Source organism: Cucumis sativus, chromosome 7 (assembly GCF_000004075.3).
Source record: "Cucumis sativus cultivar 9930 chromosome 7, Cucumber_9930_V3, whole genome shotgun sequence".
Lineage (NCBI taxonomy): Eukaryota > Viridiplantae > Streptophyta > Magnoliopsida > Cucurbitales > Cucurbitaceae > Cucumis > Cucumis sativus.
The window spans coordinates 3,209,179-3,224,506 of NC_026661.2; the positions used below are offsets into that span (position 1 = coordinate 3,209,179).

Consider the following 15,328-nt stretch of genomic DNA (forward strand, 5'->3'; position numbering starts at 1 on the left):
GTGTGCCTGTTTAAAAAATCTGCAGATAAGGGATCTTTCATCAAATGAAGCTCTCTGATCTTTGTTCGTTTCCTTCCTTCCTTCCCGCATCATACTCCCAGATCCCACAGTTCCAGTTCTTTCGTTCCCTGTGATGGAGAATTCCGAGTAAACCAAAATTTAAAAAAAAAATGTGTGTAAATGGTCCCTGTACATCCTAGTTCCTGCAAAGCTGATGTCAGTGGATTTTTTTGAAGGGAACAACTTTGAAGATTGGGAGTCTGAGTCTGCATTGAACATTAATATAGTGTAATCTGAATTGCGTGGTACAGAGACTTTCCAAGACTTTATATACTTGATCTCGATTAGGAGAGAGACGGAGAGATATTTTAGCTATGTACTCTGATAATCTAATTTCAGTTGGATGACTTTAGATTCTTGCATTCTAGTTTTGAATTTTTTAAAACTATGGAATCCTCGGGCTTCACCGTTTACCACTCCATTTACAATTCACGAGACGTATGCTGGTAATAAAATAATGTGACGGTTGAGGAATCGAGCATCTCTACTTTTATAATGGGTTTTTTTCTTTTTTTTATTTACATTCATACGCACGTTGGATTATTGTCGTTTATTATAATACATGATTTGTAATTGAAGAATTTACAGGCGTCTCTAACAGAGTGCTAGGGTCGTATCGACGAATAACTTTTCTAGTGGAGATAGTTTCAATATAAAATTTTATGCGTGATGATAGAAATTTTTTCCTTTTATATATGTATATAATTATCTATGGAGTCAATTATGATTGTCTATTAAGAGAACTCTCTCCCTTGACTCTGAAAGAAGGCATCTATCACGTTCTGCCTGTTTCCTTTCCTTATTTATATTCGCTGCCTAGCAACAGTAAGCTGAAATACAGGTGCTCACCGAGAGAGAAGAAATGAAGAGCATGAAAGGAGAGGTGTTACTGAACCTGCCCGCCCAGAAAGCATGGCAGATGTACAGAGACAATGATGTGGTTAGTAAAATCAATCCTGAGTTGCTTTCTCGAGCTGAATATGTTCAAGGAGATGGTGGCCCTGGAACTCTTAGGCTCTTTAAGCTTGGCCCTGGTATATCTCTCTCTCTCTAAAAAATCTTTGTTTTAATATGTTGTCCTGCCTCTTTATAGAAACACAAGGCGACTTCTCTATCTTTGCTATAACTATGAAGCCAAAGCTTAATTCTTGTTCTTTAACTGTAGATTACGTACTAGTTATTGGGCGATTTAGAACACCAACAAGATTTATATTATCTTTGTTTACAAGGGGTAATAGTACTGTGGTGTCAAAATTGAGTTACTACTATAAGAGAAAGTACTTGTCTTCACACATAAAAAGAAACTTTTGCTGCTTCCAGGATTCTAATATTTTCTTGATTGCATGCACTCAAGTATTGCGAAAAACAAATTTAGGGACAAAAAAAAAAGATGGAAGAAGAATTTGTGATGGGATAATTTGGTAGATGCACAAACATATCTATGTATGTTTTAATTAATATTGATTATGATGACACGTGCAGCTGTGAGCAGCTACGTGGAGGAATCGGTGGAGAAGATAGAGAAGGTAGAGACAGGTCGATCAGTGAGCTACGATGTGGTGGGAGGAGAGCTAAGGAAGATGTATGATCCATACAAAGTGACGTTCACATTCACTCCTGTGGAAGGAAAAGAGAAAGAAATGTGCACTGCTCAGTGGAAAGCCGAGTATGAACCACTCACTCCGGCCATCCCTCCACCGGACAAAGCAAGAGATGCTGCTTTGCAATTTCTCCAATCCTTCGACAAGTTTCAACTCAGCTACTAACAAGTAAGCTCCCACTTCGTCTTCCTCCTCTTCTTCGTCTATATTTCAAATCAGTATTTGAAAATAACTATGGAAAGGGAAAAACAGTCTATTCCCTCTCCCTGTCTTGTGAAAAAGGAGTTGGGTCATGTCGTCAGTATGTTGTGTGAGAGAGACTTTATAGTTGTGAATTTAGGTGCCATCTGTGAAGGTATAATGTATGTATGTGGTGTTATTGTGAAGAAAGTGCAGATCCCGATGGAGAAAGTCAAGAATAATATATTACGTATCGTAAATTTATTTCGACTCTTCTGCACGAAAAAGTATTATATTTTGCATACGTATTTGAAAGAGAGAGTATCATATTTAAATAATACAAAGAGTACTGTTGTTTCCATCAGCGACATATATCTAAGTATATATAAGACTATATACCTTATTCAAACTTTATCTCAAAAATATAAATAAAAAACATATATTCAAAGCTAGATATGCTAACAAAGGGGAAAAGAAAAGTTTGCTAGAGTTCTTAGAAAAAAGGGTTTGTGAAAATGGATCAACTAGGTGCTTTTAACCATAGTTTGGATTGCTAGCACTTAATTAAAATACTCCCATTTAAATCTAAGATGAGATATGCTCTAAACTTAAATTTGTACTATATTCGCTCTAAATTATTTATTAACTACAATAGAAATAGTTAGCGATTTAAAAAGTTGGTTTTTTTTATAAAAAAAAAAAGGAAATAAGTTTGGGTTGAATTAATCAAATTGAAAAATGATGATATAGAATTTGGTTCTGATTTGATTTTAGCTCCTTTATTAGTGTTAATATGGTTTATTTGTTTGAAATAACAATATTTGTATGCGTCCCAAAATGCACTTTTATCTATTCAAAAATAACAAATCTGAGTTTAAAATTATAACTCCTTTAATTTCTATGATTAGGCAATTTGGTAATGTATAAGATGCACCTAAGTGCTTGTAATGTATATCTCACTTGTCACATATATTTCAAGCCATTCAACTTTGAATTCTTTTTATGTGAATTTAACATTGAACGCACAAAAGCCATGTAACAATTATATTGACAAACCAAATAATTTAGTATTAAAAAAAAATAAGAGCAGGTATAGACAATCATAAATATTGGTTCCAATTTAGTATCGATGAAAAGAAACAACGCTAGAAGAATAATTAAGTGATTACAAGCATACACATAGGTTCCTTCTAAGTTTGAATTGAAGGAAATATCCTCAATACAACATCCACAGTTTATCCCTAGTTCTTCCTTACTCTTTGAGGCTTTAGACAATATATGAGCTAAAAAAACATTCACACACACTCTTCTATTTTACTATTTAAAAAAGGGCAGACCCAAACATAAAACGAGAATCACAACATATACATAAACAAGGATCACATATTGCTCATTGGAACAACCTTGAAGATTAAACAAGAATCTCAATACATATGGCTCATCAGAACAACCTTTAAAAGATATTCAAGGAAAGGAAATATAGCTTCTGCAAGAATAGGAAAGCAAATCAGTGAATCTGTGCTATACAAAAACACGAACAAACTCCGATAAATTAATTATTATACATGATGTTTAAGTTTTGTCTCTAACAAAATCAATGGTTGATATGGAGTGATAAACTTGATAAACATCATTAAGCTTACATCACTCACTGTTGTTATTTATCAGTAGTAGCATTACTATATCATCTTTCTTAATAGTATTATACTTTACAGTCCATTTCATCTAAACATAGCAAGACACCTTTTAAATAATCCAATTGGAAGAGCATGACAACTCTTAATTTTTTATACACAACTCATTTCTCAACACCTTATTGGCTTATTCATCTATACTAATCAAGTGATTAAGTTCATGGTTGCCCATTTCTTGACCAATGGTAGAGAACATAATTAAAGTTAATTCAATTAGAACTTTGATATGGTACTTGATCACATCATCTTTTTTGTATATATTACAAATTAAGTATAACTCACTTTTAAGATGCTCTAATGTTTGGTAAAAAATATTACAAAATCTTTCTCACAAATCAGGCATCCTATTCAACAATATGGGGTCTCTATTAATTAACAATCACAATTAGGATTCTGAAAACAGAACTAAAGTTGTCTATCTGCAAACAGGCAATGAAATAATGAGTATTAATTTTGGGTCATACATGATTAAAAGAAAGAATTCATATTTAACATTATAAACCTAATGTTTACAAATATAACCAAATGTCATAATCTATGCTTCAATCTTTTTAGGCTAAAATGCTTTAACCACTTATAATTTACTATATTTCTCACATTATGAGTAACATGAATCAGTCATTTTGTAATTAGTGATTGATTCACCAATTGATGATAAACAAATGTGTAAGGGGTAGGTAGTTTCTATTTGACGGCATCCATTAGAGTTTTCAAAGCTCATTATTTACTTAGTCTTTTTTAGCAATACTATTTCTGTACCTAACCCTAAATTAAATGTGAAAACAAATCTCTAAATTAATCATAATTTTAAAAGTCATATCATATAACAATACCATTTTTTAAATAGATGTTGAAATGGTGTTTGGCTCGAGAAATTAGAGTGGAAAAATGTGAAGTTTTAGTATACTAATCTCAATTACCCCGAGAAGATTTTTAGTATCTCAATTTACAAATAAATTATATTGGTCTATTTTGGCAGTAATTATTTGATTTTTTAGGTTTTTTTTAATTAGGCGAACTTAATTTTTTAAAAAAGAAAATCTTACTTTTTGGTGAGGATGAACTTGGGCTTCCTTTGAGAGAGACTGATCACTCTGTGAAGAACTTGAGCTTCCTTCACCTTTCATTTTTATGTTGAACAAAATTTTCTTCGTTCAAATGAATCACAGTGCATAGTGGTATAGAGAATGAAGTATATCTCCAAAACATGTAACATTCCCTTCTTCTAGTATAGGCAAAAACAACTCCAACAAGATAATACAAATGTTGCTTTTTAACTAGAGGACTAATAGAAATCTTGCTTTTTAACTAGAGGACTAAGTGTCCTTTGAATATGTACATAGAAACCACAATGTCCTTTAAATATGCACAAAGAAATCACAATAAGCAACTCTAACTTCCATAGCAACCATATACTGAAAAAGGGAAGATATCGTCAGGAGAGACAGAAAGGGCAAACGTCGATAAGAAAAGTATCTTGCATAATCAATATTTATCTAAACCATCATATTTTCAAAACAACAACAATGTAAACAATGTAGTGACGTGTCTCATCTCTAAAACTATAAAAGAAATATTGTTTTTCTTGTAAAACCTAACAACTCCAAATAAAATTATCACTATACTAACAAGATAAATACATTTTAATTTAGAGTCATTTTTGCAACGAGATATTAATCGTTTCAAATAATATATTAATTATGAAAATAGTTTTTTAACTTTTTTTTTTTTTTAGATTATGGGTATGTTTGAAACTTTTTAATAGTTGAATGGTATTTAAAAAAAAAAAACTTAAACTAAGTGTAAAAATATTTTTTTAGACTGAGAGTATTTTAAATCTTTTTAAAAGTTTATAAATAATTTTGATACAAAATAGAAAGTTGAGTAACATTTTTATAATTTAGCAATTAAGAGAAACAAAATTCTAATAAAACAAAAAGATTTGTATATTTTATATATATATATATAAGTAAAAGGTGACTTCCCAAATCCATTGATGAATGGGTAAAGTTACCAAAATCAAAGCAAAGCAAAGCAAAGCGAATACATTCCAAATTGTGGCGCCATAGCCTTCGCGCCAAAACCTTCACTTCCCGCCATTCCTCTTTCTCTCTATATAAACCCTATTCCTTCTCTTCCATTTTTCATCCAATACCAACACCAATACCAATTCCATTCGAAGATTTCCCTTTTCCCTTACCCTAAATTCTCTGTCCAGTTCCATCCTCACCATGGTGGTTCCTCTCGGCCCCGGAAAGTTCTACGGCAGCAGCCTCCCTCGTCCCCGCTACTACTCCGACGTTAAGTTCAATGATGAGCGTGTCGATCCACCGACTCCAGTCCTCGATCCACTCCTTTCATGGGCTAACGAGGCTCATTGGTCAATGGGTGGTCTTAGCTTCAATCGCCTCAGGCTTCAAGGTCGGATCGAAGGCAATGTTCACAAACTTCGAACCGAGCGCGAGAAGGTTGCCAAGAAGAAGCTTAAAGCACAAAAACTTGACTCTGCGCCAAAGAGATCTGACCCAGATGCCGGAGCCGATGCCCATCGCCAATTGAAGAAGGCGAGATCTGTAACTCCACCACCGGCACCGATTGCAACCAAGAGACGGCGATTGATGGTTCTGTTTGAAGATGAGGACGATATTGGCATGGAAAAGGAAGAGATTGGGGTTGTGAAGAGGAGATTGGTGAAGAAACTGGGAGATGATTTTGATCGGGTGGCTGCAGAGAGTAAGAGGAGTCAATTGAAGGGTTTGAAGGACAGAAGCTCAGAGATCAATGGGGTTAATGAATCTGTAATGAAGATCGTTGAGGAGATTAATAATGAAAATACTAAAGTAAAAAAGACCAACATTGAAAGAAAGGGAAAAACTGGTGGAAATGTCGAGTCTGTATCTGTTTCTGGGTCAAGATCTTCTCCCAGATTGGCTAATAAGCGTGCCTTAAATTGATTTCAGTATATGAGTATAGTGTAGTTTTTTTTAATCTTTTGGTCTCCGATTTTCAAACCTGAGCCAACTCTTGTAATGTTCATTTCTTTCTGTGGAAATATGAAAATGGAATGTATGTCCTTCAATTATCTGATCTTTCTGATGACATTATTAGAAGATTTGTGTTCTGGGTTTTGTTCAATTCATGGGGGGAAACCCAAAGATCTAACCCCTTTATTAGGATAGGGGAAAAACTCACTTTCTTGGGGTTAAAATAGGCAGAAAAGAGCTCAAGGTGAAGCTCAATTTGCTGCCAGCAAGGTGTTTGATAGAATGCTGAAATGATATATTACTTTAAGCATCTCTGTTTTTCTTAACAATTTTAGTGAAGAATCTAATTGGGGTTAAGGTAACTTGTTGGTTGAGCTATATGTATTTGGTGTCTATAGTAAGATAAAACTAACCATATGCAAGCTATTTTTCAATGCTAGATGATGGGACTTTTACTGTTGGTCGATGTGTTGTAGCTTGATAGAGGTCTTGTATAGTCTTCTTTTTCTTTGCAAAAAATAAAATAAAATTAAATAAGTGTTCTTTTTTACCAAGACATCATTTTGTTTTGTTTCTGGCTTGCATTTAATTGAATTGTTTGTTGTGTTACATCAGGCCATTGGAGCCATTACTACTTTACCAAACCAAGATCGAACTGTTTTAACTTTTAACTCAGGCCATGTTTTTACAAATTGCTCCACAATTTCGTTCATTTTCACTATATTTGTTGGATCTGTTAGCGGTTTAATTGATCGTTAGAACAAAGAAAAATAACATTTTGCTCCTTCCCAGTACCTTTTTCATAAAAGCGGTGAGCATGAGCCCGATGACGATAGAGTGAGGGAATAAGAGCTCTAATGTTTTTGAGCATCATTGAATTGAATTAGTAGAAAATGCGAACAAACAGAGAGAACCGCAAATCTCTAGTTATGAAGAAGCATTTCTGGAGAGAACTCATCAATTCTAAAAAGAACAAAAGAGTATTATAAGTTATAATTCATATAAACCCAACAGCTCTCTACAGCTACAAAGAAGATCTAAAGTTAAACCATTAAAACCCCAATTAATTCCCCAAATCCATCATTCCCCCATTACACAATGTCAGAATATAACCCACAGAAATTGCTTCACCTACACGTATAATCCCAAAAAAAAAAAAAAAAAAGAAAAAAAAAACTTTACCAAATCAAACCCTCGCCCGAAATTTCAGATACCCATTTGATTCAAAACCCTAAATTCTTAGTCTGAATTTCAGTATCTCTAACTCTCGTTAGTCTTCCTAAAAAGTGCAAAATAACCCAAAACAGCACAGACAGCAGCCACCAGATTCCCTTCCTTCAACAAAATCTTAACCACGACGCCAAAAATCTCTTTGGTGATCTTCCTCCCTTCCACCACCAACAACCTCCTTGGCTTCCCAAAGAAATAAAGCAACACAACAATGGCAATCCAAGTGACAAGTGTAGCAGGAATCATCACAGCCAGTGCAGCCACCATTGAAATAACCCCAAAAACACCTCCAAGAAGCAAAGAAGCATAAATTGCAGGCCACCCAAATGAAGAAGAAGAAGCTTCCACTTGGGATTTATACCAAGACAATATAGAAACAAGAAAATTCCAAGAAGATGACAAAAGAAGAGCATAAACTAGAACAAATAAACATACCCATGTTCTCCTTTTGCTCATAACTTTCATAAACAATGAATAAGATTTGGGTATTGCTTGTTGTGGTGGGGCTGTTTCTGGTTCTTCTTCCTTATTGTCTGCCATTTCAAAAATAAATAAATAAAAAACCAACCTTGATTTCCAAATCAGTTTAACTCTGTGATTTGATTTCAGTTCCTTCTATAGCTTCTTTCTCTCTGGTTTTGTGCTTTCCCCTTTTGGTGTCAAGGGGCAGTGAGAGAAGATGAAAAAGCAGATGGTATTTGTAAGAGAAGAGCGAAGGTAAAGAAAAGCTAAAAACAATAATAATAATAATAACAACAATCCACTCTCTGTTTTGGTGCTTTGTGTGTTACTTTTCAATGGGATTGGTTTAATAGGTTGTGTCATTGGAAGGTGTTGTACACACGCCAATAATATTGATGGGTTCCATAAAACCAAAAGGACTTTATTGAATGATACTTAAGTAGCCTTGTGGTCTCCTTTGCTTTCACCTTTTTGTTAATCCTTACATCTCTTTGAGCCATTTCAGTTTTGACCAAACATTTGTTTATTACCCTAATTCACAACTTAATTATAATACTTTCTACTCATTTCTCTATTCTTCTCGTTCATTTTCCATTTATTTTCGAACATCGAAATGTTGTAGAAATATCTTTGTTGATCATAACATTATATGTAGTACAGCAATAGAACAATAAAGAGAGAGAGGAGACTAAGAGAGTGTATGAGAAAGAGGAGAGCACAACAATTAAATAACAAAGTGTAAGAGATCAATTTTACTTTTCAATGATATTATATCTAACCTCTTGTGTTAATTAATTAAAGTAGTTTAAAAGTAAAATTGAGCATAACTCACTAGGTTAACAAATCATATTCTCAATTTAAATTTTCACTCATGGTTAAAAACATAAACTAAAATTGATTTTTCAAAGGTTAAGAAATCGTCTGCCATGTTTACTTCCGGTAAGTATTAGTTTTATAATTACTTCTCACTATTAATTATCGTTAACATAACTCAACTAAGAAAGACACTACAATTCTAATAAATAAGAATCTCTCTTGTACATGTTGGAAAAAAAAACCATGACTGAATATTGAATATCAAGTTATTGTTCAAAATAATTTAGGACTATTTAAGTGCTATTAGTAATTATTAGCTTTAAGATTATTACCAAATATTAAATGTTAAATGTAACTCACAACAAATTGTTCCTTACATATAAATATATATTAATTAATTGACATATGCAATTATAAAGATGTCAATAGACGAAGATATCAATGACGCATGACTTGATATTTTTCAAACAAATTAAAAATGAGTTAAACTGTATCTCCTAGTTTTTTCGAACTTGAACGGTGTGATTGTTGAGTTAGTTTTTAATTATATTACAGTTTATAAAAATGATTTTTTGTAGTAATCAAAATTGTGAAAACCTATTATTTGTTGGTATGCATGGCCTATTTAATTTTTGACTTAGGAAAGAAGAAGTTTTATGTATATTATTATTAATGAAATAAAACACCAAGTCAATGTCAAATATATTCTCATACCATATTCATTTGCGTGTCAAATTAGATTATTTCGAAAGTTTCATATTGTTTATACTTTCCATGTAAATAATATACAACTTTTTCTTTTCTTTTTTTTTTTCTCTCTTACAATAAATATAATAATAATAAACAATTCCCTAATAATAATAATAAAAGACACAAATATGAACCTTTTCATTGAACAATCTATTTAAAATTTGATTCTAAAACTTACAATTTAGTCCATGCTATTTTACAAAAGTTTATCAATAGTTTATGTAGTTTGATAAATTTTCATATATAATCCATCTTTTTTAAGACAAATAAACTAAAAGACTACCTCACAAGTTATAAGTATCGATAACCAACTTAAGATAGGAACAAGTAAAATAAGAAAACTCAGGTAGTATACATAAGAGAGGGAGGATCCAAAATATTATTCTCTAAACAATCAATAAAAATCCCAACAAAAGGTTCCAAGGAATGATTAGTGGGAGACTATTTCCATTTCATTTTGACTATTGATGAGAATGATTTTATCAAATGAGATAAAAGAAAATTTTAATGGAGCAAAAATGAATCTACCATTTAACAAATATATAATATATATTGAGTAATATTAGAAATGTTAAGAAAGAAAGCCTCATTCCACCCATCTTCTTTTTTGCCTGTTTTGACAAATAATATCATGGCTTCTTTTATTGACTCAATAATCACCCTTTTGGTTGAACTCATCATCTCTCTTCATTCCTTCTTCTACTATACTCTATTCCTTTTCTTTCTTTTTTTTGGCTTTTCCCACCACATCTTCTTCAATTTCTGATCCTTTTCATCATTACAAACTTCCCCAATTGCCTCCATCATGTCTTCCTCTTCTTCTTCATCATCCTTTCTTTTCTGCGCCGTAATCTCGATTTTATTATTCATTTCCACCTCTGTTTTTGCTACAGAGTTTGTCTTCAACACCAATTTCACTTCCACTAATACTTTGCTCTTCGGCAACGCCACCATTGATTCTTCCGTTCTTATTCTCACTAGAGATTCCCCTTTCACCATCGGCCGTGCTCTTTACCCTTTCAAAGTTCCCATCCATTTCTCCAATTCTTTATTTTCCTTTGCATCTTCTTTCATTTTCTCTGTTGCCCCTCAACCAAATCTTTTCCCTGGCCATGGATTTGCTTTTCTCTTCACACCCTTTACTGGAATCAATGGAACTAGCTCAGCTCAGAATTTGGGGCTTTTCAATTTCACCAATAATGGGAGCCCCAGTAACCATGTCTTTGCTGTTGAGTTCGATTCGTTTCAAAATCTGGAGTTCAACGACACCAATGATAACCATGTGGGTGTGGATTTGAATTCTCTTGAATCTAATGCTTCCTTTGCCGCTGGGTTTTGGAGTGGACCTGATGATGGAGAATTCAAGGAATTGAAGATCAATAATGGAGAAACTTATCAGGTTTGGATTGAATGTCTTGATTCTTTAGTTAATATCACAATGGCTGAAGTGGGAATGAAAAGGCCTAGAAAACCATTGATATCTCTGTTTGTTGATTTCTCTGGATTGCTTTTGGATGAGATGTATGTAGGATTTACAGCAGCCACTGGGCAATTAGTTCAAAGCCATAGGATATTATCTTGGAGTTTTAGTACCTCCAATTTGTCTATAGGTGATGCTTTATTGATAACAGATTTGCCATCATTTGTTCCTCAAAAAGAGGGCACCATTTTTAACTCAAGAGCTTTCATATTGGGAATAACTTTTGGGGGTGTTGGACTTGTGATTATCTGTTTTATAATCTGTGGTGTTGTAATTATCAAAAGAAGGGGAAGAAAAAAACCAAAGGATGATGAAATTGAAGATTGGGAGTTAGAATATTGGCCGCATAGGTTTGCTTATGAAGATGTTTATGAAGCAACTGGCGGGTTCTCAGAAGCCAATGTAATTGGATCTGGGAGAAACGGGAAGGTCTATAAAGGGACATTAGGGAGATCAAAAGTTGCTGTGAAGAGAATCTCTGTTGAAGCTGAGAGTGGAATGAGGGAATTTGTAGCTGAGATTTCAAGTTTAGGAAGATTAAAGCATAGAAATCTAGTTAAGCTTATAGGATGGTGCAAAAAGGAGAAAGGAAGCTTAATCTTAATGTATGATTACATGGAAAATGGAAGTTTAGACAAGAAACTATTCGAGTGTAACGAGAATGAAAGGCTGAGTTGGGAGAAAAGAATGAAAATTTTAAAAGATGTAGCCACGGGGTTGCTATATCTACACCAAGGTTGGGATTCCAGGGTTCTGCATAGAGACATAAAAGGAAACAACGTGCTACTTGACAAGGACATGAATGCAAGGTTGGGAGATTTTGGGTTGGCTCGAATGCAACCCCATGAAAAAACGGCAGACACAACTCGTGTAATGGGGACTGTCGGGTATATGGCACCAGAGGTGGTTCGAACAGGGAGAGTATCAGCACAAGCAGACGTTTTTGGGTTCGGAGTGTTGGTTTTGGAGGTGGTTTGTGGGAGGAGAGCAGTAGAAGAAGGGAAGCCGTGGTTGATAGATTGGGTAAAAGGATTAATGGAGAGGAATGAGATTGGATTAGCAGTTGATGAGAGATTGAGAGTTGAGGTAATAAGTGGGAATGAGATTGATGAAATGGAGAGAATGGTTTGTTTGGGATTATTATGTGCACATAATGAAGCTGGTGCAAGGCCAACAATGCAACAAGTTGTAAATATTTTGTGTGAGAGAAATGGAAGTGGTTCAAATGATGGATTGTTAAATAGACTAAGATCAACAAGAATACTCTCTGAGATTTCTCAAGGCAAGAATTTTCAGCAAAATCATCCAACGTTTGAAGAAATCAAAACGTCTTCATCTTCAACATCATTCATTGAATCTGATATTTTAAAGAATGACCGGTAGCAGCAGCGCAAGATTTTGATCGTTCTTATTTAAATACGACAGGTTGTGTTAGATATGTAAAGTAAGTGTTTTGTACTATGTTTAATTGTTGATATTATTGCACTTCTATTTATTTATTTTGATTCTTTACATGTATGTATATGTATGTAAAAGGTTACTAGAGATTCAAGGTTACTACATTATGTATGTATGTAATCTAGATTATGTGTTTACATATGGTGGAGAATCGAACTAGGCTATATAAAATGTTTTTTTAAATTGATTTGGCATTTGTTATATTTTTTAATTTAATTTTCAAATTATTTCTATTATATTATATTGTTTGAAAAATTTATGAAAAATAAAACATAAGCAATAAAATTAGAGAAATTATTATAAGTTGCAGAATTATTGAAAATATTTAAATAAAAAATGAATCAAAACATTGATAGAAACCGATATCATTGACATATTCTAAAATTTTATATCTTACAATTTTTTTAAAAGAAAATTTTGCTATATTTGAAAACTGTGAATATTTATTTATTAATTTAAATAATTTTTTTACCATACTTTTTATATGATTTTCTAAAGAATATCCAAACCAACCTTGAGTTTATCTTAATTAAAATTTTACATTTATGATCAAAGAAGCTACAAAAGAAATAAAATAAATACAAGTTGCTTTTGCTTTCAACATTGCGGGGATAGCTCAGTTGGGAGAGCGTCAGACTGAAGATCTGAAGGTCGCGTGTTCGATCCACGCTCACCGCATTTATTTTTATTATAATATACCAACACTATTAAATCTATTTGTTATATATTTTGTTATTTTTGTACATAATAGTTAATTTAGAAATAATATATTCAATCAACTTTTATAAATAGTAGATTTGTCTGACTTGACATGACTGCCAACCTGCCTTTCCCTTTCAATAATTTTCATTTAGATATTTCAAGATTTTTCTACCGAATGTAGCTGTGGCTTTTTAGCGTTTACTATTAACATTTTCTTTTTATCACATACTTATAACTTATGTGTTTAATTTGTTTAGGGTTTTTTCATGTATCAAACTCATTTTTAAAATCTTTAAATTAAAGTTCATTAGATTATGTAACTCATTCAGAAGTACCATGATTAAAAGAAATAGTTTAATGTAGTTTTTGTTAAATTTATGGTTTTATTTTGTGATTTAAGTAAGAAGTGTAAAATGGCTTTTGAAATGCCTTTTTTTTAATCAAAAGCGTTTTGTTCAAAAGGCAACACCATACAATAACTTTATTAAAAGTTTTGAAATGATGTTTATAGGTTAAAAAAATGTTTTCATTTTAATTTATAATTAAATAACAAAATCTTAGAAGGATCATATGTTATATACCACCCCACTAATCTAATCAAATATCTAATAATCAATTTAATTTATCTAAAATTTATTTTTTTCTTTTTTCTATGTGACCATATGTGAGGTGGAAGATTGAATTTCAAACCTCTAAATAAATAGCATTAAAATTGACTAATTAAGCTAATTTTAATTAGTGTGATGAGAAAATCACAACTGATTATAAAAGACATGGTAAAAGCAATTTATATTTAAATAAAAAAAAAATATAAAACAATATTGATCATCAAGTTCTCCAAACTTGTTTTAGTACGATAAAAGAGAGATTTGAATCACAACTTTCGTAATCGTTAACGCGCACAAATTTAAGTTGAATTGTGTTATTTTTTTCCTCCACAATTTCACTGCTTAATCAAAGTTATGGAAAGAAGTATATGTTGGATGTGAACAAAGCGTAATTATGGAAAGAAAAAATAGAGTGAGAGAGATGGTGTTCCCTTTCCCTTTCATATTTAAAGAAGTAGGTGTGAGGATGGAAGAAAGTGAAACAATTGAATATTCAAATTTATGTTTTAAATGTGTAGATTAAATTCATTCATTATACACCTCAAACTCCATTATTGAAACCATAGTATAATATGATGGTTCATGTGCAAGTTACCATATATGATAGTTAAATGGTTCATGTGCAAGTTACCATATATGATAGTTAAATTTGTAGTTTTTCAATTTGAATGAGTTATGTTTGATTTTAATTCAATATTAATCAATAAATTTAATTGAATTTGACATGTTTGTATTTATTTTACTCAGTTTTGTAGCATTACATTTCAAATAGAAAAGTTCTCTCATTTTGTTCATTTTTTTTCTATTATTCTTAAGTTGAGTTGAAGCAAACATCCAAAACAATCTATCAAATCTTAATAGTTCAACGTTGAGAGTTAGTCATTGTACTCATTGAAATCTACTTACAACTTGTCCAAAACGAATAATCATCTTCAAGACAACACTTGTAAAAAAATATTTCTCAACTACGTTTAAAATTTGTTTCGAAGCTCTTTCCAAGCTTTTACTTATTTTAATATCTAAACCTAACAAGAATCGTGTGAGTTTGATATTATAAATTAAATTCTAAACTATGGTTAATTAAGAAGTTGATTGAGTTAAGGAGAGAGAGAAAAAAGCAATTGATAGTTGTGATTAGGCATTTTGAGAATCTCAATGCAAAATATCAAAGAAAAAAACCAAAAGGTTATGAAAGTGGAAGGGACACTTTTGGCTATCAAAACACTTTATAAAAAAATTTCCATTTATTTAAGCAAATATTTTATAAACCCTTTTATATTTGTTTCAAATCATTCAACCTTAC

The 15,328-nt window shown here is 32.2% G+C and overlaps 4 protein-coding genes and 1 non-coding gene across 5 annotated transcripts; 4 read left to right on the forward strand and 1 right to left on the reverse strand.

Annotated features, from left to right (window-relative positions):
* Positions 1-25: 25 nt before the first annotated feature.
* On the forward strand, positions 26-2,160 carry LOC101207223 (major strawberry allergen Fra a 1.08). The gene is made up of 2 exons (XM_004136778.3): positions 26-1,094; positions 1,543-2,160. The coding sequence occupies exons 1-2, from the start codon at positions 923-925 to the stop codon at positions 1,824-1,826; spliced, it is 456 nt and encodes a 151-aa protein (XP_004136826.1). The 5' UTR covers positions 26-922; the 3' UTR covers positions 1,827-2,160.
* Positions 2,161-5,667: 3,507 nt separating this feature from the next.
* LOC101207471 lies at positions 5,668-6,624 on the forward strand. The gene has a single exon (XM_004136779.3). The coding sequence runs from the start codon at positions 5,767-5,769 to the stop codon at positions 6,487-6,489; it is 723 nt and encodes a 240-aa protein (XP_004136827.1). The 5' UTR covers positions 5,668-5,766; the 3' UTR covers positions 6,490-6,624.
* Positions 6,625-7,429: 805 nt separating this feature from the next.
* On the reverse strand, positions 7,430-8,508 carry LOC101207711. The gene has a single exon (XM_011660444.2). The coding sequence runs from the start codon at positions 8,287-8,289 to the stop codon at positions 7,780-7,782; it is 510 nt and encodes a 169-aa protein (XP_011658746.1). The 5' UTR covers positions 8,290-8,508; the 3' UTR covers positions 7,430-7,779.
* Positions 8,509-10,431: 1,923 nt separating this feature from the next.
* Positions 10,432-12,909, forward strand: LOC101216388 (probable L-type lectin-domain containing receptor kinase VII.2). The gene has a single exon (XM_004136976.3). It carries the CDS (start codon positions 10,583-10,585, stop codon positions 12,638-12,640), a length of 2,058 nt encoding a protein of 685 aa, XP_004137024.1. The 5' UTR covers positions 10,432-10,582; the 3' UTR covers positions 12,641-12,909.
* Positions 12,910-13,320: 411 nt separating this feature from the next.
* On the forward strand, positions 13,321-13,393 carry TRNAF-GAA. The gene has a single exon. It is a non-coding gene; the product is annotated as a tRNA-Phe (tRNA).
* The last annotated feature ends 1,935 nt before the right edge of the window (positions 13,394-15,328 follow it).